We start from the raw sequence: 26286 nt of genomic DNA, 5'->3' as shown, positions 1-26286 counted from the left end.
ACAACGTTTTGAGAGTTGAATCTGTGGAAAAATCAAGATGCTTCTTCACAAAGACAGTAAAAACCAAAACAAGCAAACAAAGGATTAAACATTAAAAAGGAATTTGCATTTAAAAGACAGTAAAACTGATTTGAAAGACGCCATGAAGCAGAATCTCCTTTAAAAATAACCACTTTACATCCCTCTAATCCATTTTACACCAGTGCTGTGGTGCGTGACACGAACTCTTTTCCCATTAAGGTGAACTGGGATGAGCAGCGTTCCAGCAGAACTCAATTATTCACTAATCAAAGCAGGTGAGCCCAAACAACAACAGCCTACATGCGCGCAGACACATACACCAGTCATACGCGCTGGATTAAGGGTCATTGTTAAGCTCAGTCTGGACTGTGTGCGTGTGTGTGCGTGTGTGTGTGTGTGTGTGTCTGTCCCTTAAACCCTTTAGCCGAGTTCTAAAGTAGCTTAGCAGGTTGTGCTCCTTGGTCCAGCCGACAGTGGAGCAGTTGTTGTAGCGGCGTTGTTGACATGAGCGATGGATGGCTGCGCTCACGGCCGCCTGCGGGACCTTCGGATGATTCCTCGCACGCTGAAAACAGGACTTAAAGGTGGATTATTGGCTCTGTAGCAGCAAAAGAGATCCGTGTAGTGGCCTCTGTTGTTCTGGGCTCAAATCTCAGTGCTGCGTCCCTGCTGCGATCCTGCCTGCATGACCGGCCGTGGTCTCCCCTGCTGACTGCTGAAGGATGCGACTTTTCCTGGTCTCCTGAGGGCAGCAGGACGGCCGGGCGTCGGCTGGCGGGGAGGGGGCTCAGGGCAGCCCTCACCGGGCGCCCACGAACCCCTCCGATCAAGAACGGCAGCTCGGTGAGTCGAGTAGAAGGCGTGTGAGCTGATTGTGTAACGCGTTTGATGAATGGGCTTATGACGGCGTCTGGCTCACTTGCTAATAAGGTGTCCAGACATGTAATAAGAGTAAACAGACGAGATCCCTCAGGGCAGCTTCTCTTTTGCACTATGCATCGATAAAGTTTGTGCCACGATATTCTCCCGTACGTCCAAATTCTCTCATTTTACAGTCGTCAGTAAAAGTGGAAAAAGGTGCAAGTTGCTTTTTAAGTGATGGCATCTTGAAGGGAGATGTCAAAGAAGGGGAGGTGAGGAGGTGAAGAGATTAAAGATGCTGTGGATCCATCTGTGTTTCATGCTCATCATGGAACAAAAGGGATATTTTGTGCAAATAATGCGAAACTGGTGCATTATATTTGTCTGGTGACACATCAATGTACAAATCTCCGTTTAGGATGAGATATTTTATGCATTAATCTGACGCCTAAAATAAAGAGAGGATGACTTTGTGTTCACGACTAGACGAGGTGGACGACTGGACTAGTCTCTGGTGTGAGGACGCGACCTTTCGTCTCGACTGGACCTCTGAATTAAGAGCAGTGGACTGTGAGGACAAGAGGCTGCGCTCCATTGATTATCTAAGAGCATTGTTTTTCCTGGAGTGATGCTGTGGACGCAGGGGACACAGAGGACACAGAGGACAGCTAGGTCCATTTCTGAAAGCCAGACAGACAAAGCAGCCAATCCATATAGTACTGGGCAAGCATGCAATGGAGACAGTGGTAGTAAATCTGGATTACAGCGCTGGACCGGCGGGATGGAAAGTGCAGCAGTGAGGGGGGGGGTGGGGGGGGTTGATTTGCTTGGAGGTGACTCTCTTTAAACGTGTTTGTCTCATTGGTGTGAAAGTGTGTATGAAAGCAGCTCATTCAGACTGGACTTATGTTATGTAGAAACAGGTTGAAGGGCTCGTGTGCTCACTGAGCGCATCAGAAAAGATGATGGCCAATAACATTCCTGATAATCCTTAGAAATAAATATACTCTCGGGTAATTGGTTTATGTATTCATCATGAATTCAATCTACAGTAACTGGCTATAATTTTGTGTACTTAACGCCCACAAGCGACTGCACACACACCAGACACAGCTACCAGGTGATAAACAGGCCGGCCTGCTTTCAGTCCTCATCACCACACCCTCAGACCGAAGTGAGGACGTTGACAGGAATGAGGCGGTGCAGGTGATTGGACTGAAGGGTCCCAGCAAGACACAACATATTAAAAAATAAGTTCAAGCGTGTCTAAAAACAATAGTCAGGTGTCCACGTAACATCTGAAGTGGTTTTACTTGCTGGTAGGATGATTTTCTTACCATTAGACCGAGCCAGGCTTGTGTTTTCAGTCATTATGCTAAGCTAAGCTAAGCTAAGCTAAGCTAAGCGGCTGCTGGCTGTAGCTTCGTGTTGCACACACAGGAAGCTGGTGTGAGTCAGAGGAATACTGTGGTTCAGGTGGTTTATAATCACTTCATTTAAAGGTGATCTCAGCACTCAGGCTCCTTCTGTTGAGGTTTTGGCTCTCAGGACCAGGATGTGTCTGAGGTCACAGTACTCAGCTCTGCAGCCAGTCATGGGAACGTAGACTTAAGACTGACAGCGCGGTCCAGCGCAGCTTTCTGCCAACCTAAAGGACCCATGGGAAAATGCCTGGAAACCCAGGTCGTCTGTAAATCTGCAGTGAACTTGTGTCCTTGGGTCAGTCGGTATGGGTCCTGCTGTGCGGCCTCGTCCTTCACATTCCTGAGCTGCTCATTAAGGGAAACCTGCCTCTGTGCATGCTGTCTGTCCTCATCTGTCCCTCACTGCCGCTGACTGCTTTTCATTTCACATCTGCCTTCTCTTTTTTGTTTTTGTCCCCGTTTTCATGGTCGTATCCTCCAATCTTTCTCCTCCGCCTCTCATCGGTGTGTAGATCTTTCAGGTGCAGAAGGTAGGCCTCCTCTTCCTCATGTCCACATAATTTGATTTAAGCATTTTTATCAAGTTATCCCAGGCGTGTTTCTAATTGCGCCCCAGAAAATGCTGGAAATCTGTCACCTGTGCTCTGATTTCTCGCCCTCATTTCACTGTCTCTGCTCAGAAATATTATGGCTTGGACACCAGACTGGATGACCGAGCGGACAGCAAATGGGGAGATATTGAACAATGGATGGTACACGGAAACACTGATGCATGCGTCTCTTTGCCTACATATTGTGAGGCTTTTATTCCTGTCTGTTCAGAAGCTTTCGCGGTGTGCCAAGTCTGCTTTTGAATTCCAGATAATTCCTGTTAAGCCTTTTTAGAAAATAACGGATTATGAGGAATCAAAGCTTGGCCATTAATGATAATCCACTTATTCAAAGGAGCAGGGTGCCCGTTTGGCTTCGTATCAGCATGACCATCTGCCCCACTGGTGTGCCTGCATGGGATTTACTGTGCTGAATTTACCGTTTTAGTTACTCAGCTTGAAGTGCCCGAGACCATCGGAGAGTTAACACACAGCGGTGGAGAAACTGAGTGTGTGACTTGTAATTTCACTAACCGCGGTGTGTGTTTTTTTACTAAAGTAACTCACTCACTGTGTGGCGCAATTTGAGGTGACCGTGTTGGTGCATCATGGGTATCTCAGTGGTCTGCTGGTGGGATGACTGGTTCAGTGTGATGGTTTTAAGTACATGCATGCCTGATTCTGTGACCGAGTGTTGTACACATGTGTTCAAATGAGCCAAGAAGCAGGTGATGTGTCCTGGTGACTGCCATGTTTTTAATGCTACCAAATACAGAATCATACCAGCAACATGTCAGTACATGAATATCTATATGACTGTCTTGGCCAAAATAATCTCTGTATGTCACATCATTTTCATAAAATCAGGCAATTTTTGGCTGTATTGAAAACTTCTTCTCAGACTGGACAACCTTGAAAAGACTTACTTCCATTACTTCCTCTTCCGTCTGTCTCATTGACCTTTGACATCTCTCTCCTCCTTCATCTCCTCTCCTCTCCATCTTCATCCCTTCCTCCCTCCTCCAGGAGGACAGTGAAAGATACTCACGTTCTTCGCGGATACACACGGTTTGTAGCCCTCCATCTGTTTCTGTCCGCTCATGCCTGTCCTCTGTCATGGTGTCCTCCACCTGCTCTACATGAAAATGTCAATGTCCTGTAGAACCACAGGGAGCGACTCATTGTCCGATGTTGGCTTCAGGTTGATAGATTTAGCAGACTGTGCAAAAATGAAACAGTCAGAAACCATTATTTACACTAAGTGTTAATTATTAAAGCAGGCCTATATTATAGACAGGCCTCTATTATCCTACTGCCAGACGTCTCACTGTTTTCTCTGCTCTTCCTGTTTTTAATTTACTGTTGATGACATTAGCCATCAACACTTCCTCCATGTTCAGCTCTCGTCTGGGTAAATTCAGACTAAAGTTCATCTCCACAACACTAAGAGCAGGACAACAAAGTGTTGGGTTTCACTGAAGCGAGTGAAAATAGAGTTTTTGTTAAAGATACAAGAACACAATAAAAGAGTTCACTACATACAGGTTCATTATTCTACGCACAGGTAATTCCACTCCAACGCCCTCCCTTTAAGTATTCTGTACCTGGCTTTTATTAGCGACTAGCCTTAGCTAGCCTTGCTAACAGGCACATTCTTTATATTTCAACTTTCATCTGAGACTGTGCTGAATCATTTTTATTTTATTTACTTTGGTTTTGCACAAAACAATAAAACACATCAGATCTTAAAGCAAACACTCTCAGACGGGACGTAAACTGTGTGTCGCTGCAGCAGGACGCCTGCTGTCATGAGCCGCCGATCACTGTCGTCGTTGACGTAAATCACACGTTGTGACCATTTTCCTAACCATCCATTTCACTCTCTCACGCAGCTCTCGGATGACGATGAGCGGATGTCAGTGGGAAGCCGGGGCAGCCTCAGGGTCAGTATCACCAAACAACACATGCATTGAAAATCCACAGACTTTCTTCAAACCTCAAATACGTCTTTCCATTCACAAAGACGGACCCTGTCCTCTTGAACCTCTCTATGTGGAGCCAGCGTCAGTGTGTTGGTGATGATGATGATGATGATGATGATGATGATGATGATGATGATGATGATGTTGTGTCTTTTGCACAGTCGGATCTTGACGCAGTCGGGGCTTATGGTGGAGGGGTAAGGGTGGGGGCTTGTTGTGTGAAAGGGTCGTCCTTTGCCTAACAGCTGGTTCACAGACCTCAAAGCATGGAGTCAATCTGTCTCATCCTTGGGGGGTTTACATAGAAGGAACTAGAACATCTCTCTCTGTAACACAAAGCATGATTGTGTGCTGTGAATTAAATGGATTTTAACTGAGTTTAATGTTATTTTTCATCGTTTGCAGCATGAAAGCGAGCCCGGGTTTTTTTACGGTTCATCGTTTTGTTGCTTGTGGTTTGTCGAGGAGCATTTATGAAGCCTTTAGCGGCTCGATTTAATTGTTGTAGGAAGCGATGCATAAATCTGGATTTCATGTAATTCCGTCAGCCGGATTTGTTCTTTTATGCTCTTGTTTTTGCTGTCGTGAACGAACGTTAACGTCGCTGGAGTCGGATTTGATTTGGACGAGAAGAACAGGGTGTGTTACAGAGCTCCAAGCAAAACACAGGCCGCACTATTTTAGGCTCTGTTATGTCTCAAAATGTTGAGTGCCATTTCTTCTGTGCTATGTAATGTGGAAAAATCCTTCATACTAATCATTCTCATGGGCACACGAGACCCTGGATGTTTGGCTCAGGCAGCGTTTCAGCCCAGTCAGTCTTCTCGTTAAGTTGCATGTTAATACTTCGTGGCTGGTTGTGTGTGTGTTTAACTGCTTTATAAAGAGTCCTTTGTGCATGTCTGCGTTGTGTGTGTTTGGGTTTTCCTTGTAACATTAATAATGTTACTGTATTGTTTTCAGCCTTCACTGTTCTCCCTCTCTTCCTCACTTTAAGGGCTCCTCCTCGCTCTCACTTAAGAAGTCAAAGAAAAAGAAGAAACATAAACACAAAGACAGAGATGTATGTAGAAGCTCGGCCTGTAAATGCACAAATGGCCCCCGCCTCAGCGTTACTCACCCGTGTTCTTTCTTCACAGAGGAACGGCTGTGACGATGAGTACAGCGTAATGTCCAGCAGGGTCAGTAGCCGTGTTCCACTGACAGTACAGATGTTTGCATCTGCTCTGTAAAATGATGCTTGCTAATGTCCAGACAGCCTGTCACTCAGTGATAAAGCAGGCGAGACCCTGCCTCTCTTCCTTATTGACTGTCCTGAGGATGACATGTCTTAACTTCTGCTTTGATGAATCCAATACAACAAACTGCTCTGTTAACGCCGTGAAAACGTTTGAAAACCTTGGTGGAGGAAGACAAAAGCGCATTGTTTTGAGGACCACTGCAGCGGTTTGGTATGACGTTTAGCTACCTGGTAACACTGACTGTTTGTGTGAGTGTGGCCAGGTTGAAAACAGGATATCACATGTTGGCAGCGTGCAGGGAAGAAAATGTTCTTTGGTAATCTGAAGGGATTTCTCTGCCTTTGTCTTCAGATGGCAGCAATAAAAGTGTAGATGAAAGCCAGCTTGAACTGAAACAGGAAGAAGTGGCCACATTACACGACAAAGGAAAGATTAGAATTGAAGTCTGAAGGAATAAACCGCTGAGACTTTTTCATTCATTCATAGAGCAGAAGATCCTCAACACAGATCACATGACATTTTAATAAAACAAACTGCTCGAGGCTCGTGATGTTCGTACATGCTTTACCCAGTTCTGACTGATTCATTTAGCTGCACCATAAATGACAGGTTTCTTGTTTTAACCCAAGAAGTTTCAAAACCAGTAACTACATATCAGCATGTGATGAAACGACGCCGTCTGATAGACGCGTCGAGGCTGACGTTCAGTTTCTGTGCTGTTGGTGTTTGACCCTCAGAGCTCCAGACTAAGCGATGACAGCCGGCTGTCTCGAGGCTCCAGATTAGACCTGCAGCCGGTAGGTGGCGCTGCAGAGTCTGTTTCATCTCATACCACTAACACTGTGGCGCTGTAACGTCAGCCGCTTACGACGTATGAAAGTCGATCTTAACTGAGATGCTGTTGTTGAGGCATGTTTTCTAATCAAGGACGCATTTACTGTACTGTGACGTTTTTATAAGCAGTCTGCACGATTGGACTTTTCCTGCAGCCCATTAGACAGCACTGTAGGTTCAAATGGTACAAAAGCAGAAATGTATTTATATTAAATTGTCGTTGAGTATTAGTTAAATACGTGCATGCGTGTGTGACCCTCACTCGCTGCTGTTTACTTGCATAGTGTGAATACACGGTGCAGGTTAAACTTGAGGTAAAGAGGAGCGTTACTGTGTCCTCATTCCCATCTCCCTTCCTCTCTTTGCTCGTCACTCCTGCTCCTTCCTCCCCTTTCCTGTATTTCAGGCCTCTTATGCTTCCTCTGACTTGTACAGCTTCAATGGTCTGTCCTCCTCCAGAAACCCAGGCTCAGCTTTCAATGGTTATCAGGTCTGTACACCGACGTTTTGTTGCTCGTCTTTAGCTGCTTCACGGAACAACCTGTTCCGAGCTGCTGCTTCCGAACCTCATCCGTACTTCCACCTTCATCCTGTGTTGCAGTTCTGCAGGTCGCTCAGTCAGATCACCCAGCAGCTCCATCGTAGGGTTGGTTCCAGTCATTTCCAGCTTACCTTTTACCCGCTTTAACTTCCACACAGTGCTAAACGACACCTGTGATTATCATTCACTCACCCCGGAGGTCTGAAGAACACCTGAAACTGAGCTTGTTTGTCTTAAGAGGAAAAGATTTGATGATTAAATCAGGAGCTTTTTAAATCACCGAGCACTGACGTCAACATCTGTGCACCTCTGAGTGGAGCCGCGCATTCACCTTTGAGTTGAACAGCATGCAGTGAAATCACAAAAATGGCATTGTCTGTTCCCCTGCTGACGTGTGAGCATACTGTTTACACTGTGTGTGTGCGTGTGTGTGTGCGTGTGCGTGTGCGCGACAGAGCTCCTTATATGAAGACAGCCTGTGCAGCGGCTCACGGCGAGTCGCTGGCTCCACCTCTCATGTAAGATTTTGTTTGACCTGTGGTTTTGTTGGTGTGATGCACCTGAGGGACCTGGTCCAGCATGAAGACTGGTTTCTCCTCCTGGACTGTTGACTGATACCACTAACATTACTGAGTGAACATAAATGCAGTGTGGAGTAACGGACATACATTTAGCATTAAGCAGATTTTAAATTGTGGTATTGGTCCTCTCCAGCATGTGTTTGCTGCTCGTGCTGAGTGTGTGTGTTTGTTGGTGTTTGCCTCCGTGCAGACAGAAATATAACGCTGTGTTTTCTCTGCAGCCTTTAGAGTACTCTAGCTATCGCAGCTCCGGCTCCAGAGCCTCCTCCAGGGCCGGCTCGGCCCGCGCCAGCCCAGTGGTGAGCCTTCCCTCCCCACACAGCCTGCGACTAACCCCGGGTTTAAACTGCATTAGCCCACTGGTACATGAGGATTTGTAACCACACAGAGTAACAGCCTGCATGTAGTTTCACTGCAGCGTCAGGTTCATGACTCGCTGTTTGACGTGAGCAGAAGTCCATATGTGATGAGTCCACGTTGTTCTGGGTGTTTCTGTGGCTCAGACTGGACAGTCTGCAGAACTGAAAATACACAAACAGTATTTGTTCTGTGTGCAGAGCACAAGCAGGCGTCTCCTTGTGGACCAGCACAGCACAGTCTGCACAGGATGTTAATGTTCTGTTTAATGTTAGTGAGCCATGAACTGCAGCTCAGACTGAGCTCGCTGCAAGTCCCTCAGATTATCACAGTCACACTGCAGCCTTTAAATGCTGCGTGTGCGGTCATCGGTCCAGTTCATCCCTTCATACCGTCTTTAGAAAAGTTTGAGTGCATGCCCTCATTTCCTGTGAAGTGCAGTTAAAACAGAGTAAACACAGGCACAAACAATGAAGGAGAAAACAAACAAACAGCAGCTCACTGAGTTCACTGAGCTTTGGCCACATTGGCTCGTGATTGGAGCCATCTGTCACAGACCTGCAGCAGCAGAGAAGCTGAGGTTTGTATTGTTTTGTAAAGTTTGTCACTTCAGAAAAGACAAATGCTGTTGTGCGACTGGGAAACGTGAAACATCATCATGATACTTTTATTTCATGCATGCTGGTGTGATGGTTTGTAACAGGAAGGACAGTCTCCATTTTAAAAGAAGAAGCTGAGGTCACAAAATGAGATTGAAGAGTAACGAGGGAGGACCTTTGATTCTCTCTGCGCTCTAATGACGATCTGTTAATTATTCTCTCAGTGCTCTCTTGCTCTGAAGTGTTTGGCCTCTTTGTTGTTCTCTCTCGCCCCCCGGTGGCGGATGCAGGACAACTGCGGCTCTGTTGCCAGTTTTCTGAGGAGCGCGGCCGGCAGCAGCGGCCTCCCCCGGGACCTGGACGATGTTACTATTCCTGACTTTTCTGACGTGAGTCTCTGTGCACGCACAGGACGCCGAGGCTGTGATGTGAGCGGAGTTCCCTGATTGGTTGCTCTTTTTGTCTTTGCTTGGTTCCTTCCTTTTTGTGCACTTCACCCCACAAGGAGGGCTGATTGGCCGCTGTGTGTGTCAGAGGTTAATGTGTGCGAGAGGCCGATGTTTGAAGTGCTGTCGAGTGGACTAATTTATGGCCTGTTTGGTTCAGTGATTCTAATCTCTGAAGGAGTTTTGCTGATTATTTGCATGGTGTTTCAAAGCAGAACAAACATGAGTTTTCTTCATATATTCATGAGCACAGAGCAGATCGGAGCACTTAGAGGTGTTGTTTCGTACGCTGCTCTTTCATTCGAAGACGTCAGGTCAAATCTTCTTATCAGTGTTCAGCTGTCTGTTGTGAGGATTTTGGTGCTTCCTTCCTTCCTCCCTCGGTTGGTCTTCCACCCTCTGTTTGCTCTGACTGTGTTTTGTTTGTCTCAACAGGTGGAGGACAGAGATTATCTTGAGAAGGTGAGTGGATCACGCCACCAAACGCCATGTTTGTTGTTATTGAAGATGCATAAATAAGAGTTGAAGCTTGGAAATTAAAAAACAAAACAAAAACGTGTTTCTTCCTCAGGGATCTCGAGCTGGTTCTGCCTTAACAGCAGGAACCCTCACGTCCCTAGGCGGGACTTCCTCACGGAGAGGAAGTGGCGAGACGGCCATAACTGTCGATGCAGAGACCTCTATACGAGAAATCAAGGTAATGCTGAAGAGATGCAGCTTCCTGTGGACAGAGTGGGCTTTATCTTTCAGGGTTGGTGCATCTGCAGTCAAACTTCTGTATTCAGTCATTTCTCTGTCAGACATACTTCATGAAACCGCAGGACGTCGGGGGGGCAGGTCTTACTGTGAAATGTTCTCCTGTGAGGTTCTGTGCTGTCGTGCATTTTCATCCTTTCTGCAAACCCTTGCGTTGCTGTTCTCGTTGCCCCGTCACCAAACTTTCTGCGTCACCTTTTCCAATGCTGTCGCGCTGCTTCTCTGCTCACTGCTGCTGCGCTCTTCACCAGGAGATTCACGAACTGAAGGATCAGATTCAAGATGTGGAAATCAAGTACACGCAGAACCTAAAAGAAGCCAAGGTATAAGCCTGAGACTGAACAGACGCACGTTAACTAACACGTTTGGCGTTTCTAACTTTGGTTATTATCAGCTCGTAACTCACAGTGGGTCAGATATGCAGTAATATGTGCAACCAGTTCACTGTTGGGTCACAGTGACGGATCAGTAAACCCAATACTGGTGATCCAGACCCAACCCAAAAGTCAACACAGTACATCCTTTAGTGGCATCATCGCTTGTTCATTTTCAGCTGGGCAGATGTTTTCTAACCTGTGTTTGAACTCGTAAAGCTGCATCTGCATGTTGCTGTCTTTCTTCATTTTGATGTGTTTGTTTGTGTGTTAACCATCTTCTTTAATTAAATGTACAGATGCACAATACAGATACAGGTTTCCTGCTTTATGTGGACTCTCTGCACTTCTCTTTGAAGACCTGACAGATCTGAGCAGCACCTCTTATAATCTTACATTCTGTGTCATGACATTAGGATGCATTAGCAGAGGTGGAGGAGAAGTACCGTAAGGCCATGGTGTCCAACGCCCAGCTGGATAACGAGAAAAACAACCTGATGTACCAGGTGGACACACTCAAGGACTCGCTCATGGAGCTGGAGGAGATGCTGTCAGAGTCACAGCGAGCATATGAGGACAAAGTCAAGGTACTGACACAAGCCATCTGTTTCACTGTAGCTCCACTGCTTTGAGGAATGTGAATCAGTTTGCCATTGCTTGTGAGGTCAATGCCAGGAGTATTACTCAGTCCCAGCTTCCCAGCAGCTTCCCTGGGATGTTTTTGGGTGTCATGTGCTTCTGTGTATACAAGATGCTGAAAATGAAAACGTTGTGTTATTGGTCGTCAAGCTGCCTCTTGTTCCTCACAGGAGTTCGAGCGGGAGAAACACGCCCACGGTGTGCTTCAGTTCCAGTTCAATGAAATGAAAGAGACGCTAAAACAAAGTGAAGAGCTGCTAAATGTGAGTATTTGTCCCCCAGTGTGAACGTGTGTCTCTCAGCCTGTGAGACACGGAGCCTCCAATGGACTAAAAAGACAGACGTTAAGGAAACAGCTGTCACTCAGAAAGGCTGCATGTTGCTTTCTTTTCTTTTCACACTCTGTATGGATACATGCATGCACTCCATCTCTACGTCTCAAACCTCATTTCCTTTTCCTGCTCTTTAGGACATCCGTCAGCTGCGTTTGAAACAGGAGGGTTTACTTAGAGAAATCTCTGACCTGCAGGAGACGGTGGAGTGGAAGGATAAAAAAATTGCGGTACGGCCTCTGAGCCTCGCTCCAGCAGTTTTACGTTCAGTTAACTTTTGCTGGCATGAATTCAGAATCTCCTTTGCATGCAATTGAATGCCAACTTTTACTTTCACTTCTTTTCACCCCACTTTCTTTCGCACTCTGCCACCTGGGGGCGCTGCTCAGGCCTTAGAGCGACAGAAAGAATACACAGATGCAATCCGTGTCGAGCGAGACGATCTCAGAGAAGAGGTGGTGAAGCTGAAAGACGTTCTGAAGGTACTCCGTCAGCGTGCAGACGCTTATTTCAGCCTGCTGAGGGCTGTTGTGGTAAACGAATGTGAAGAAAATGAAGTTTTGAATATTTTTACTAAAGATTAAAAAGTAAAACAGTGCAAATATCTTCTGGGTGTCATTTTTGAAAATGTGATGACTTTCAATGACTCTGTTTTCTCCTTATTTTCAAGCTGTGTGATGTTTGACTTTTCATGTTGTGTAGAAACATGGAATAGTTCTGGGACCTGACCTGAACATCAATGGGGACATTGGTGTGGGAGACGTTGACGGGTCCCCCAGTGCAGACGCTGGTTCCCAGCCGGCTCCGGATTCCCAGACGTCTCCAGCAGAGGGGAACAGCATGCTCGGTAAAACACGCTGTGGAGTAAAAACTTCTGGCTGCATGGCTTTGCATAAAACTGTCTGAAGACTCTCACTCCAAAAAGCATCAGAACAGATTAGATTATTAACACTGAGCAGTGAAATTACATGAATGCACTGACATCTGGATTTTCGGATGGTTCATGTCTAATTTTGGAGTGAACTCTTCTTTTTCCTGCTTTGTGCTGCTGGAGTGTCACGTGTTACTTGAACTCTGATTTGCTCTGACCTGAGAGGCTAAGTCTGGTGACGTTTGTCTCATTGAGGCTGGAAACAGAGGTGCTCAGAACAATGGGAATTTTAACTTCACAACAAGCTGTATGCCGAGGAACACTGAATTACTACTTAACAACAGATTTATTGTCATTAATCGTAACCAAATTCCATGAAAATACCCAAACCATGAACGCCAATGAATTGATCCCACTAAGAACTATTTTCTGTATAAAACTCCTTTTTCATTGTTGTCCAGCAACAGAAAACACATCAGTGAGCCACAACCTTGTATGTAAATACTCACTAGTACACCAAATGTGTACTAATCAGCAGCAGCAACAGTATTTTTGACCAGCTTTAGTAAGTTAGTTTTGGTCTTTTCATGGAATTTGTTGACAGAGACCCGCCAGCCTTATCCTTAAACAACAGCTTGCTTTCCTCTAAAAACTAAGATTCCTCTTACAATCTCGCTCTGTCTTCATTACTAATGTTTTGGCTTTTATTTTACTTCTCTTGCACCTTTTTCATAATTTCAGCTACTACACAGTCACTGAATCACGATTAACTGTGCTAATGCAGACGGTGTTGGTGTGTAAATGCTGACAGGTCTCTACTGGGTTGATGGTTTAAGCATTGAGAGTTATGTTAAAGCAAATGGTGGATCGATGTGTAAGGAAGATTTATTACATGTGCTGTGAAACCTTGGCGCTGCCGCCTTCAGGCCTCTTTTCTTGTGACACTGATGTTCTGGGGATGAGGAACCTTTCGATGTTCCTCCTGCCTTTCCTCGTCTTGCTCTTCGTCTTGGCTCTTTGCTTCTCTTTCTGGCCACTGAATCAATCAGGTGTTCTGCCTTACCTTGACTTCTGCTGATGCACTTCCTCCTGAAGATTGCAGTTATGAAAATCATGTCTTAAGTCACCATTTTTGGCCCTCTATCACCGTGTGCTCTTCATGATCTCTCAGGCAACACAGAGGAAACTGAGTTGAGAAGTAGCGGAGGGGAAGAGGTGGATCCAGAGCAGCATCAAGAAATGTTTGAGGAAGCCAAAGAGAATCACTTGAGCTGTGAAACACTCTGTAACTTTGCTGGTGTGTCCACACTGCAAACAGCTGCCGAAGAACAGCCAGCAGAAGAACAACAAACATGCTTAGCCACAGAAAGTGAAGAAAATGGCCTCAGCACGGACTTAAATAAGCACATTAATGACCGTTCAATCACAGAAACCAGTGATGTAATTGATTGCAGCCCTGGGCTTCAAGAGATTTTAAGTTCTGAGGAAAATGTTCCAAAGACAGAAACACCTGAGGGGGGAGATTCAGGAGAGACACTTAACCCAGATTTAGGGGAGACAGAAACCAGAAGCTCTCCTGTTGACAGAGAGCCAGAGAACAAACAGGAAGATGTTGACATAAGTAGTTTGAGAAGTACAGAATCATGTCCTCAGCAAACAGTCGCAGAAGATGTTACGAAAGAGTGTTTACCTGACGAGTCCGTCCAAACTGTATCAAACATCGAAACTCAGCAAGAGGCTGAGAATGCCGAGGAGGCAGAGAACGACGAGGCGGAGGAAATGTCGAGTAAACCTCAGGCTCAGGGTGCTGCTGCTTCAGGGAAAAAGAAAAGAAAGAAGAGGAGAGGTAAAAAGAAAGCAGGGACACATGAGGATAAGAACCAACAAAAAGATAAAGACAAAACAAGTAAAGACACTGAACCGGCCACAAGAGATAATGAGCAAATGACCGAGCCGGACATTGATAGTTCTGTCACAGAAACCCTCAAGAAATCAACGGTGGATCAAGTTAAAAATGAACAGGATGTGCAAGAAACTGAGGAGGTGGACGAAACCTTTTCTCACAGCGAACCTCTCAAAGACTCAGCAGCTGATCATGTTACAGAGCAAGACAAGGAACAAAGTTTGGAAATGGAGAAAGTAGAAGAGGTAGAAGCTACGGAAACCTTTTCTAATACCGAAACTCCAGAGGAAAAATCGGATCATGTTATGGATGAACAGAATGAGGAACAAAGTTTGGAAGCTGAAACAGTCAAATCAGTAGAGGCAGTGGCAGCCACCGAAACCTTTTCTGAAGTTGAAACCCTCCAGGAATCCAGAGCGGATCCCAAAAAGGACGAGCAAGACGAGGAACAAAGTTTGGAAATGGACAATGTAGAAGAGGTAGAAGCTACGGAAACCTATTCTAATACCGAAACTCCAGAGGAAAGATCAGATCATGTTATGGATGAACAGAACGAGGAACAAAGTTTGGAAGCTGAAACAGTCAAATCAGTAGAGGCAGCAGCAGCCACTGAAACCTTTTCTGAAGTGGAAACCCTCCAGGAATCCGGAGCGGATCCCAAAAAGGACAAGCAAGACGAGGAACAAAGTTTGGAACCAGACAAAGTAGAAGTTGGATCTATATCAAGTCCTGCTCCAGAGGCCAACCTCAGTGCTCCTGATCTAACTGATAGCTCCAAGGGTGCCGAGAACGCTGATGGTCTCGACGAAGTGTGTGTGTCCAGTGTAGATAACCCAAACAGCAGAACAGATATCTCAACTGATGGCAATGTCATCCATACTGAGTCAGAAGTCGATGATGGCGCAGAGGATGGAGTTGGGTCTGTTGATCCAGAGATGAAATCTGACTGCATACCTGATAACCCAGAAACAAACCAAAAGGAAAACGGTGAAGCTGAACCACATGTTCAAAGCAACAGTGACATTACTGCCAATGAATCTGAATCTGCAAACAAATCTGAGAGTAAGGATAACATGTTGGTGTCTCCGTCTTCTACCGATGGCTTCGCTGACGGTCTGACGAGCTTGCCTGGCTCAGAGTCCCCTTCAGAGCTGTCAGCACCCCAGAATTTAGCCAGCGACGACACTTCCATGAAGGTTTCTGATGGGGATCCAGAGGAGGCAACTGAGACGGTCAAAGATGATGAGGAGCCAGCAGCTGAGACTGAACAGGAATCCACTTCTCCCAGTCATGACGGGAATAATTCAGACCGGACCAAAGAAGAGGAGCTGAAAGGTGACTTGAGGGATCCTGAAAGTTCAGTCGAGCCAGACAGCTCGTCACATGAAGAGAAAAGTTGTGACAGTGCTTCATTAATGAAAAACACTGATGCATCTGAACAGAGTCTGTTGGACACAGCAGCACAGCCTGAACAATTGGATGATTTACAAAACCAGACGTTACAGTGTGAGGATCAGATTGATGAAGTGTCCTCTGAAACAGGAGCGATCAATACCACAGACATTTCGAAAGCACCAGACGTTCCAAAAGAAGCTCCAGAAGGTTCTATCGAGCAGGACCACGATACTGAAGAAGAGGATGATCAGCAAAGTGAGACACATCCAGAACCCAGCAAAGACAAGTCTCAGGATAATGATTCATCTGAACCCGCCCTGCAGGACAGTGGTGACGAGGACGGTGAAGACGATGAGGGGCAGTCTTTCGATTTCGATGACATGGACATGGAGATGGCTATAGAAAGAAATGTCCCTATAAATCCTAAACAGGAAGACGTCGAGGACGAAGCTGAAGTCGCGTCAGATGAAAGCAGCCATGTTAGTTCAGGGCAAAGTAACACAGAGTCGAATGAAAAAGCACAAGACGAGGCGGCTGAAAACAGTGAGGAGAAGAACAAAGCTGATGGAGGTGACCAGGAAGCTACAGCAGATACCGAGACAGACACTGCGCCTCATGAAGAAGCCACGTCTGAAGACGTACCTGTCGCAGCTGAGCCTGTTACAGAGGAAGCAACGGTTTCGATTGTTGGAGAGTCGGCTGATGTTGCAGAGAACATTAACCAGGCAGCGTCTTTACCCGTCGAGGAAGGATTAGATGCCATGAAGGACATGCTGCAGGGTGAAGATTCGGCTTTACCAAAGAGTGCGGACCAAGCGGCCGGCAAGAAAGAGCCGTCAAAGATGGGGAAAGATGTGAAGAAAAACGCCAAGAAAGGCAAAGCCAAGGGCAAAGAGGAGTGTAAGATGTCCTAGCTTAAAGACGGTATATGGTTCAAATATATATCACATGATCTGTCCTTTACTGGTCTTTGCTTAGCTGTTTACATAAATATGTACACTTTGATTCTGTCACAAATTAATATTGGTGTAAGTATGTATATTCTTCTAATTAATCCATATGAACAGTCCAAGTTCAGTTTTCAATATTCAATTCAATATTCAATATTCCTTTATTCGTCCCTCGAGGGGAAATTCCGAAATTCACTGAGGTCATACGTGCAAACATTGATTTGTGGAGGCGAGAATGTAAACTGCTTAGTCACAGCTGGATTTTACTGTTGGACAATGCTGCACTTGCTATACTTTGTTACTGATGCACATTTATCACACTGCTTGTGATGTGTCATGGATAATGTTGCTCTGCAGCGGCATCGCAGAACATTTTTTACACAGGATTCATGTATTCGTTTCGTTGGTGCGCAATAAAACTTGATAAATGCAAATTTTCACTGGGACTTGAGTGAAGTAGCTTTTACATGTTCTTACTGTACTGTTGATGGTTAAAGTGAAACATGGCTGGAGACCCTGCTCTGTTCTCAGGGATTATCAGAGCTGTTGTTTGGCCTAAAGAAAGACGTTTCCATCCACAAGGACAATTCTGAAGCACATAAAATGTATGTTTGCGTTTTGTTGCACGTAATGGAAAAGATGAACGTGGTGCCTCCACACTGAAATGCAAATAAATACCCTGCTGTTACCCTTTTGAAAAGTCGACCTAAATGCATTTTTATTGGTGATAGAAATGATGAAATTGTGCCAGCTTCACCTGTTCAGGTCCTATTAAAGCCTCCTGTGTGGTCTTACAGTGTGAGCGTAGTCCTGCCGGCCGTGTGCTCTTGCATTGACCCTCTTCTCCACAGTTTGTGCATGCTAACCTTCCCCTCACACTCTGCTCCATCACTATCCCACGGATGTCTGCTCTGTTGCATGCATCAACCTCCCACCCTGACCCAGCCCCCCTCCCATCATCTCCTTGGCACCTCCCACCCCTGGTATGTCCACACTTATTTTTCTTTTTAAAGATGGACCCGAGCAGTTATGATTATTGTTTGATTTGTGGTGCATGATGCACCCTTTGAATGGTATGTGACTAAGATTCGGGTGTCAAATGAGTCGTCTTGTGCTTTATCTTTTAGAGATTCGCCTGAGGAAACTGGTGGATGAGCGCGAGAAAATGATAGAGCAGGTGAGTCAGTCACTGTTGGTGATATTTACCTCTCACAGTGAGGATTTTAATGTGAAATTAATCTGCATCATTTCCTCCTGTTTGGGCAACATTTGCTAAAACGACAATGCCCAGCTGTTTTAAGAAATGACTCAGCACTTTTTTTTTTAATTAAACTATGTATTTGTGAAGAATTTATAAAGATTGTGCTTCAAACCATCTATGACAACATATTGCATCTGTGACCGACAAAAATTAGTTAGGTGGCCAACTTTAGTGTAACACAAAAGTTCCTCAGCTGTCACGTGTTCCTCGTGGAGGTTCAGCTGATGGTGTCATTAATCAGCTGATGTTGCTCCATCTGCAGGTGAAGAAGCTGAAGGCCCAGCTGGAACAGAAGACGCAGAGGAACGGCACAGAGAGCAGTTCAAGCCCGGATGGTGAAGTCCTTGAAAATGGCAATGATCCGAACATAATAGAACTGCAGAGTGAGTGTCCACGTGCATGAAGACAGACCCGTTGTTGCATTTCACTTTATTCCCTCCTGCAGCTCAAACACATTTGCTTTTGCTAAATCTTTCCAGGAGATTCAAACAGGCAAATCAGTGATTTGAAGTTCAAACTGGTGAAGGCGGAGCAAGAAGTCACTGCTTTGGAACAGAATGTAAGCTGAGAAGAACAATGAATTCGAAGCATGCCTGAAAATACGAGCGTATTCGGGCCTAAGAAGTCTGTTTTTGATCATTTTTGGGGGTTTCCAGGTGACCAGACTTGAAGGTCAGGTGACGCGCTACAAGTCTGCAGCAGAGAATGCAGAGAAAGTGGAGGACGAGCTGAAGGCAGAGAAACGGAAACTCCACAGAGAGGTAGACTGTCGTTTTGTCCCGCTGTGAAATGACGAGCGAGCCTGTTAAACCTGTTTTAATCCCAGTACTTTCTCTCCTTTTGGCTCCATAGTTGCGGTCGGCGCTGGACAAGGTCGACGAACTCGAGTCGAACAACAGCCACCTTTCTAAAAGACTGGAGAAGATGAAGTCTAGTCGTGGCATGGCTCAGACTCCATAGAAAGTCCTCCACACACCACCTCCACCTTCTCTCCAGACTCACTTGGAAAAGAGTCATCCTGCATTTGGGGTTTCTCTTCCACCTGCCTGACCGCAACCTTAAGTAAAAGAACAAAAAATAAAAAAATCCAGGGGCTTAGTTATCACATCCACAGCGTAGAGAACACCAACAAGCAATGTGCCATTTCTGTGTCTGTCTTCTGAATGGAGAGGTCTTTGTAGCGGTGTGCACACACGCAGAACGTGCATGAAGAGCGGACGTTCATGCGCCTCATGACTTTGGTTGAACCTCTGCTCTGCTAAAGGGGGGGTGGGCCACATGGAGGGTCTGCAGGCTTACCGGTCGTCCCGTGTAGCGAGAGACAAAATGTTGCACTGCCTCTTTCTGCCGCCTCTCGTCAAGACTTCACTCGCCTTGCTCACGTGGAGGATGTGCAGTGACGGCACCGGTGACCACGGCCCAAGACTGTTAGCCCCCAGCGCTGAGGGGAAGGGACGCTTTGTGTGTGTGCTGTGAATGAAAGAGCAAATTTAAGTGTATTTTCTTCATCTGACCTTTTCCTCATTTGCATCCAAAGCCAAACTATTTTTAGAAATGTCAGCGTTCGGGTGTGTTTGTCACTTGTGGTGAAACTGAACAGGACCTGTTGCAGACGGAGCGCCCCAACACGTCAGAGTCTCCACCTTCCAGCTGTAGTTCCAATAGCAGCCTGATGCAGGTTACCCACCGTCCAACAGTTTGACCCACAGCGTGTAAGCGCCTTTCCTCTAAGATCCGGTCGCATCTCCGAGCTTCTTTCTGCTTCACGTAGTCAGTCGCTGGTTGGCTCTCGTGCACACTCTTAATTGCTGAAACTTGCTGAAGAAATGTGACCACGGGGACTCAAGGCAGTGTTAGCAGGAGACACTGATCACACTGGGGAGACGCTGCTTCACTGTTTACAAAGCTTTAAAATGTTTGTAAGGAAACAAAGAACTGTTGTCTTTGTGCAATAAAAGTTCAAACCAGACTGGTATGAGCACATGTGCCTTTTAGTCCTGGACTCAGAATGCAGCATTTACTTAGAATTGATGCAGCGTGTTTAATTTTGATCGACATTTTCAAGCTCAGACACAACAACACATGATGAGTGATGTTAAACTTCAACATAAATATTCTGAAGTAATTAAGAGCAGAAACGTCTTTTCCTTCTATAAAACAAACTGGCTGGAAAATCACCTTCTGCTGCAGTTAATTAACCAAAATAGCTTCTTTGCAGATTCTTAGGAAACCTGCATCCCTGAAAGTTTCTCAGAAAGAAAAGAATGTTTCCATTTTCCAAGAGCTGAAGGTCATTAATCCCATGTTGATGTTTCCTTGTCAGCTCAAACCGAAGTTCGTGCAAACTTCACACTCTGTTATGATCACATTCAGCAGTAAGTGCAACACAGGTGTTTTATTGTTTACTCCAGTTTTCTCTGCACACATCATCCATGTTTGGTGAACTGACCACTGGGTAACGCACAGTCAGAGTCCTCCTGCGTGGCTGCGCTCGTCCGCTTTTGGATGCGCTGTATCATATGCCGACCGTAAAAGTCCCGATAATCAGCAGGGAGCTCGTCCAGAGCGTGCAGAGCTCTGTCCAGCGCCTGAAGGGCTCGGGCCGCAGCCACGGGGTCTTTATTACCGTAGGGGTCCTTTTTGTCGTAGCTGTCAGCCGCTAGATGGCGCCAGAACACGTTCACACCCACACCGAACTGCAGAGCCACGGTGTTATGGAACCACAGCGCTGAGGAAAACACGAGAAGCTGCTTTACTTCAGGTCCGTGGAGTCGTTAGTATGTAACAGCAGCAGTTAGTGACCGCGTCTTTCATGAGTGTTAATATTACACTTCCACCAGGAAGCCTGATTTAACTACAATGTCCTGCGTCTGGTTTGAGGGTTACATGAGAGGAAATGACAGTGTGATGGAACATCTGTCGCTGGGACTGCAGGACGACGTGAACATGGACGTGTTTGTCTCACCGGGGATGAAGAGCAGATCTCCAGGTTGCAGCACACACTCGTATCTCTTTGCCTTCACAAACTCAGGAAACCGCTTCAGGTCCGGGGAGTCGATGTCCAGGACCTCTGATTTATCACCTGAGGGGGGAATTAAATTCACAGAGGGGTTATAATATTATACAAAGCCATTAAAAACATGTATTCATCAAATCAGATGACATCAATATCAGAGGTTATTATGAACATGCACAAAGCTGAATCAGCATGTTTTGAGCAAACAAGCACCGGCATCCTTCCAGAGCCTCTTACCTGACAGGTAGAGGTGCAATGCATCCTGGGGGCTGTAGAGAACCACCCTCTTCATCCCCGTCACCTGAGCCAGCAGGTTGTCCATCACCTGGAGGAATGATTTGTTCTAAAATGAATGAGACTCATGCACCACCTCCACCTGTGCCGCACACACTCCACCACAGGTGCACACCGCAGCACCACAGGTGACAAATGACAAGCAAACCTGAACAAACGAGCAGAGAAATGAAATCCACCACACTGACGTCGTAGTGCGTCCACAGCTGCAGGCCGCAGGAGCTGATCCGGAAGACGCTGGAGAAGAACTGATCCGGAGCAAAGAACTGTGGGACGTGAAAGTCCTCGGCCAAGTCTGGGAACTGTTTGCTCAGATCAGCGGGTTCCTGTGAGACATTCAAAGTCCTTTAAAGAGCTTCAGCAGAGTCAGACTGAAGACATTTTTTTCATATTTCTTCACAGATTTCAGTTTCCTTCATACCTTTCGCACGTCCTCTCCAAGTGATCGAAGATAATAGCTCTCATCCTAAAATAAGACAGAGGACTCTGCGTCATTTTAAGAAATACCACACTGTAAAAAATGAGCTACCATATTCTTATTTTATGACTGTTACCTCACACAAGAAGAAGTCAGGGTGTTTTTGTTCAGATGCCCTTTTCACAAACTCACTGAACGGCAGCGTCCTGCGAACAAAGAGGCGCAGCTGAAAAGCCTGCGGACAGGAAGTGTTGATTTGTCTGTCTGTTTGTGCGACAGCTCACCTGTACACAAAGTTTTTGTGAAGGAAGTCCATCTGAGGCACGGTGGACACGTGGATCTTCACCTCCTTGTCAGCCCCTTTCTGTCCAAGATACTCAACCGTCCACTTTTCCAGGCAGGGACCGAGAGACACGCCTCTCAGCACGGCTGGTCTGCGCTGGAAAAGAAGCACTGGACGTTAGCTGGTAGTGTTTTCCCACAGTCAGTGTGGAGAGAGGCAGTGAGCGTTATGAAGGAATGTCTCATTGAAGTTGACAGACCTTCAAATGTCACAAAAATAGGGAAAAATGCCCGTCAGATTCTCAGAGGCCACAGTGCCGTTTTCATGCACTTTTATCTAACCAAGAGGCTAAAACCTAAAGACACTTCACAGACATCTAAAACAGAGAAAAAGCAGCAAATTTCCACATTAGACAAATTGTGAGGTTTTTTTTTTTTTTTGCTCCACCATTAGACCTGAAGTGAAGCATTGTCTTTTGTATATGTACACCAGGATAAATGATGCAGCTGTGCAACACTGAGGAGATCGTCTGTTTACAGCCAAAGCGGAAGCAGCAGTCTGGTACCGTTCTGTCAGCGGTCAGATTTCCCTGCAGCCGTGGAGACAAACACAGCCTCCAGGAAGCGGATTTATCTCACCTCTGGATAAATGTCTCTCAGAAACACGTCCTTGTCTACCTCTGTAAATATCGACACGGGTACTTTTTCCTGGAGCTCCATTTCACATGATTTGCTTTCGAAATTCAGCAGCGGAAAAAGTAAACAGCGCTTGAACTTTCCGGGTGTCACATTTTTAGTCCTCCCCATGGAAACGAAAAATGGCGAAGTGAATCTCGGATTAAAAGAAAAGAAGAAAAAAATCCAAACAAAACAATATTGATAGTTATTTACAAAACATCGGGACTGTTTGGTAAACACTACAAATTTTATCATATTCTTCATGTTTCGTTGAATTACTATCTGTCTTTTTTTATCGATTATTCGTTCCTCACCGGAAGATACAAGTACACGGACAAGAAGGCTTCGGACGAACCAAGATGGCGCTGCCCATGTTGAGAGGTTGTTACAGGGTGCCATCAACATTTAGCTTTACTCGTTTATATTTAAGTGAAAGTATCATCCTGAATCGGTCCGGGAAAACGCGGCTGCCTTCTCAATCAGCCGGAGCGGTGGCAGTAGCGGTCCGTCCGTACAGCTCCGGCCCGGGCAGACAACAGCAGAAGCAGAGTGTGGTGATTGTGAGCATCCCGAATCCTTTCGCCTGGATACGCACCCGAATATACTACTTTCTGATCAGAGCTTACTTCGATAAAGAGTTCAACATTGAAGAGTTCACGGAGGGAGCGAAGCAGGTCTGTAAAAGCCTGAAAACAGAAGCTGATACAGTGTTAGCTAGCTGCAGCTTCTCTGACCGCTACACATTTTTTAAACCTTATTTATTAATATGTTCATTTTGTTTTGTTGTTGAGGAAGTTTTCAGATCCGTTACTGTAGTAAAAGCACTAACGTTAATACACACTGTAAAAATACTGTCACAAGTAAACGTCCAGCCTTGAAAGTGTTACTTAAGTTATAGTAATTACAGCAAAATCAGGAAAATGCACTGAGGATATTACAAGTAAAAGTACTCTCAGCAGAGAGATCTAATAGTGTTATATGTTATATCATTAGACTATTATGACTCGTGCATTTATTTAAAAGCAGCATTTTTCTGTTGTAGTTGGTGGAGATGGGGCTGTGAACTGTTGTGAACTCTTGCAGGCTTTCTCACACGTGTCCAGACTGTTGTCACAGTGTCAGTTTGAAGCTTTGGAAGGGCTCGTGGCTAAAGACGTGAGTATGGGATCCCAGAAAGTCCAAACTTGCATTATTATGTGGATAACTATTTATAACAATTGTTTAGAATGACAGAAAAAAGGGCGTTTGCCAGGTTGTCCCAAAAGTCTCTTTGGGGAACAAAGCAGTAACTAAAAAGACAAATTTTACAAATCAGAATTTAATGCTTTTGTAGATTTTAGTAATTAAGGAATCGATTAACTGTATCTCCACTAAACATAACATCATCAAGGCATCTTTTGTTCTATCAAAGGATAAACTTGCATTGTTTTAAGGTCCTTCTTGTGTATAACAGGTGTAACTTCTCTGCTCATTTTTACCTAATTGTCTTCTCCTTGCAGCTGATTGGAAAGCTTGAAGGAAAGTGCAGCTTGCTGCCGTCGAGCCACAAGAAAGCTCTGTCTGCAGCGTCTGATGAGATCATGTTCACAAAACCAGAAGACGTCGGAATCTACTATGATGATAACGGTCAGCATGAAGCGTTTAGCTCAACAGATATGTACAAAGCTTAAGGCTGGTGACACCTGTCTGTTTTTCCTCAGTATTGTCCAGAACCATTAAAAACACACCATTGAGGCACACTGTTGCTCTGGGTGACATGTGACCACACACTGTGGCTTATTTTGGCTCAATCCCACGCGCACCGTCCTGCTGCTATAAATACTCACTGGAGCACCAAACCTGGATTAATCCACTGCTGAAAATAGTCCCAGACGAATACACAGTTTCCTCTGTTTTCTTAACAATGAAAATCGCAGTGCTGAGCTGTTCAGATGGAAAAACTCCCCAAAAAACATTGTACAAGGAAAAAAGTGGAAGAAACTTCTTGAAGAGTAAATGTCATGTATGCTGAATGGATGACGGTTGTTTGTGTGGTGTTAAGAAGCGTCAGTGTTCTTTTTCCAGGCAGAAAGTTTGTCTGTATTCTGATGCGTTTCTGGTATCTGACGAGCGCACGTCTTCCTGAGGACAACATGGCGGGAATTCATATCTTCCAGGTGGCCTTTAAAAAAGACGGAGACACAGAGACTCAGAGGGTGCTGACTGCAAATTATGAGTGAGTTTATCTTTCGTTTCAAGGCTGTAATGACTGGTGCAGATTAAATGTTGAAACTCTTTGTTCTGGTCTTTCTTTTTGACAGATTCCAGAGGGAGTTTACTCAGGGAGTGACTCCAGACTGGACCATCACCAGGATAGAATACTCCAAGCTTTTGGATTAAGGTGGAAACTCGTCAAAGACTCACGATTCTCCTCAGTATTTTCTTTGATTAAACTGAGTTTAGAAAAATGGCTGAAAATAATCCACAGAGGGAAAACAAGACGGATCTCCTCGTTGTGAGGATGGAGGAGAGCGCAGAGACAAACCTGGATTCATCCACTAGTCCCAGTAGAAAGGACACGAGCCAAATGTGTCCTCATAGATCCTGACCAGAACTGTCTGCTGCAAATCATGATTATCGTCATCGTCTCTGACGTCCTCCCAGAAATCAGCCTTCAAAAGTTGACCAGGTTTGTGAACTCTTGCTCGGGAAGACGTTCAGGAATGTGGCCAGAGTAATCAAATATTATTTTCAATGAATTCTAGGATTATTTTAAGGATTACGTAACACCATACAGTCAGGCCTCCCTGCAAATGGCTTACTTTCCACCTCCTCTTCATCTTTCTTTCCTCCTATTCTAAGATTCACTGTTGTCTGTATTCCCAAGTAGAGAACTTGTGTTTCTCTATGAAGGACTGTGTGGTCTAAAGATGTTGCTGTTCAATGTGCCAGCTTCGCTTCCACAGCCACACAAAACATCTGACCTGCTGCAAACACCCAAACACCCTGAAGTACCTGCTGTATATGTACTGTAAGTGTTTGCGAGGGTTAAGGCACTTTGATGGAGCTGCAGCACACCTGGGATTGTTTTATTAAAGAACCAAAAAAAATTAAGAATGTGCCATTAATTTCCTTTAGTGTCGTCTTCACTCAGCATGTACTGTGTTCACATAATTTAGAAGATAAAACTTTGTTGATCCCACACTGGGGGAATGTCGTTGTTACAGACAGCAAGAATAAAAAGGAGAACAAAGACAATAAAGAAAGGATACAAAATACAATCAGCTTTATTATATGTACAATAAAATAATGTTGCCTTGTGAAGGATGAGTCAGTTTCTCAGTGAAAAACTTTGAATTGCACACAAGTAAGATATGGATAATTATTAACTATAATTAACTATTGCATGGTAGAAAATGTATAACACAGTAAAAAATACACAGGACAGTAAAAAATATGTATTAGTGCACAAGAAATTTGTACAGATGTAATGGATATTTGCAAATGTTAACACAAATAATGGAGTAATTGAAGTATAATTGATTTTCTTATTCCCTTCAGTAGGATCTGCAGCATCATGTCATGTCTATCTCCATGTTACATCAAATGATAAACTAAATTTCCCCGGTGTGGGACCAATAAAGTCATATCTTATGTTATC

General features: G+C 45.1%; 3 protein-coding genes across 9 annotated transcripts in view; 2 read left to right on the top strand and 1 right to left on the bottom strand.

Moving 5' to 3' along the window:
• Positions 1-19925, top strand: part of lrrfip1a (leucine rich repeat (in FLII) interacting protein 1a) — a 35195-nt gene extending 15270 nt beyond the window's left edge. The window contains exons 3-16 of one of the 7 annotated variants that reach the window (XM_070975539.1): positions 4789-4839; positions 9913-9939; positions 10049-10174; positions 10485-10556; positions 11024-11194; positions 11417-11509; positions 11716-11808; positions 11968-12060; positions 12281-12425; positions 17825-17874; positions 18221-18341; positions 18438-18517; positions 18615-18719; positions 18811-19925. In XM_070975539.1, the coding sequence (XP_070831640.1) occupies positions 4789-4839; positions 9913-9939; positions 10049-10174; positions 10485-10556; positions 11024-11194; positions 11417-11509; positions 11716-11808; positions 11968-12060; positions 12281-12425; positions 17825-17874; positions 18221-18341; positions 18438-18517; positions 18615-18719; positions 18811-18918 (1335 nt within the window). In that variant the 3' untranslated portion in view covers positions 18919-19925. Of the gene's footprint in view, positions 1-4788; positions 4840-9912; positions 9940-10048; positions 10175-10484; positions 10557-11023; positions 11195-11416; positions 11510-11715; positions 11809-11967; positions 12061-12280; positions 12426-13620; positions 16826-17824; positions 17875-18220; positions 18342-18437; positions 18518-18614; positions 18720-18810 lie in introns of those variants that run through there. The other 6 variants (XM_070975540.1, XM_070975541.1, XM_070975542.1 and 3 more) reach the window with 6 other exon arrangements.
• A 7-nt stretch (positions 19926-19932) lies between these two features.
• tyw5 (tRNA-yW synthesizing protein 5) lies at positions 19933-22761 on the bottom strand. The gene is made up of 8 exons (XM_070975545.1): positions 22608-22761; positions 21971-22125; positions 21823-21892; positions 21690-21734; positions 21457-21594; positions 21212-21299; positions 20924-21040; positions 19933-20686 (listed from the first exon to the last, which is right to left on the bottom strand). The coding sequence occupies exons 1-8, from the start codon at positions 22686-22688 to the stop codon at positions 20385-20387; spliced, it is 996 nt and encodes a 331-aa protein (XP_070831646.1). The 5' UTR covers positions 22689-22761; the 3' UTR covers positions 19933-20384.
• A 227-nt stretch (positions 22762-22988) lies between these two features.
• Positions 22989-25609, top strand: maip1 (matrix AAA peptidase interacting protein 1). The gene is made up of 6 exons (XM_070976761.1): positions 22989-23320; positions 23730-23801; positions 24146-24272; positions 24711-24861; positions 24947-25026; positions 25114-25609. The coding sequence occupies exons 1-5, from the start codon at positions 23006-23008 to the stop codon at positions 25023-25025; spliced, it is 744 nt and encodes a 247-aa protein (XP_070832862.1). The 5' UTR covers positions 22989-23005; the 3' UTR covers position 25026; positions 25114-25609.
• The last annotated feature ends 677 nt before the right edge of the window (positions 25610-26286 follow it).

Source organism: Chaetodon trifascialis, chromosome 12, assembly GCF_039877785.1.
Source record: "Chaetodon trifascialis isolate fChaTrf1 chromosome 12, fChaTrf1.hap1, whole genome shotgun sequence".
Classification (NCBI taxonomy): Eukaryota; Metazoa; Chordata; class Actinopteri; order Chaetodontiformes; family Chaetodontidae; genus Chaetodon; species Chaetodon trifascialis.
Note: the sequence above shows the minus strand (reverse complement) of the source record. Positions and strands in the feature narration are given on the sequence as shown.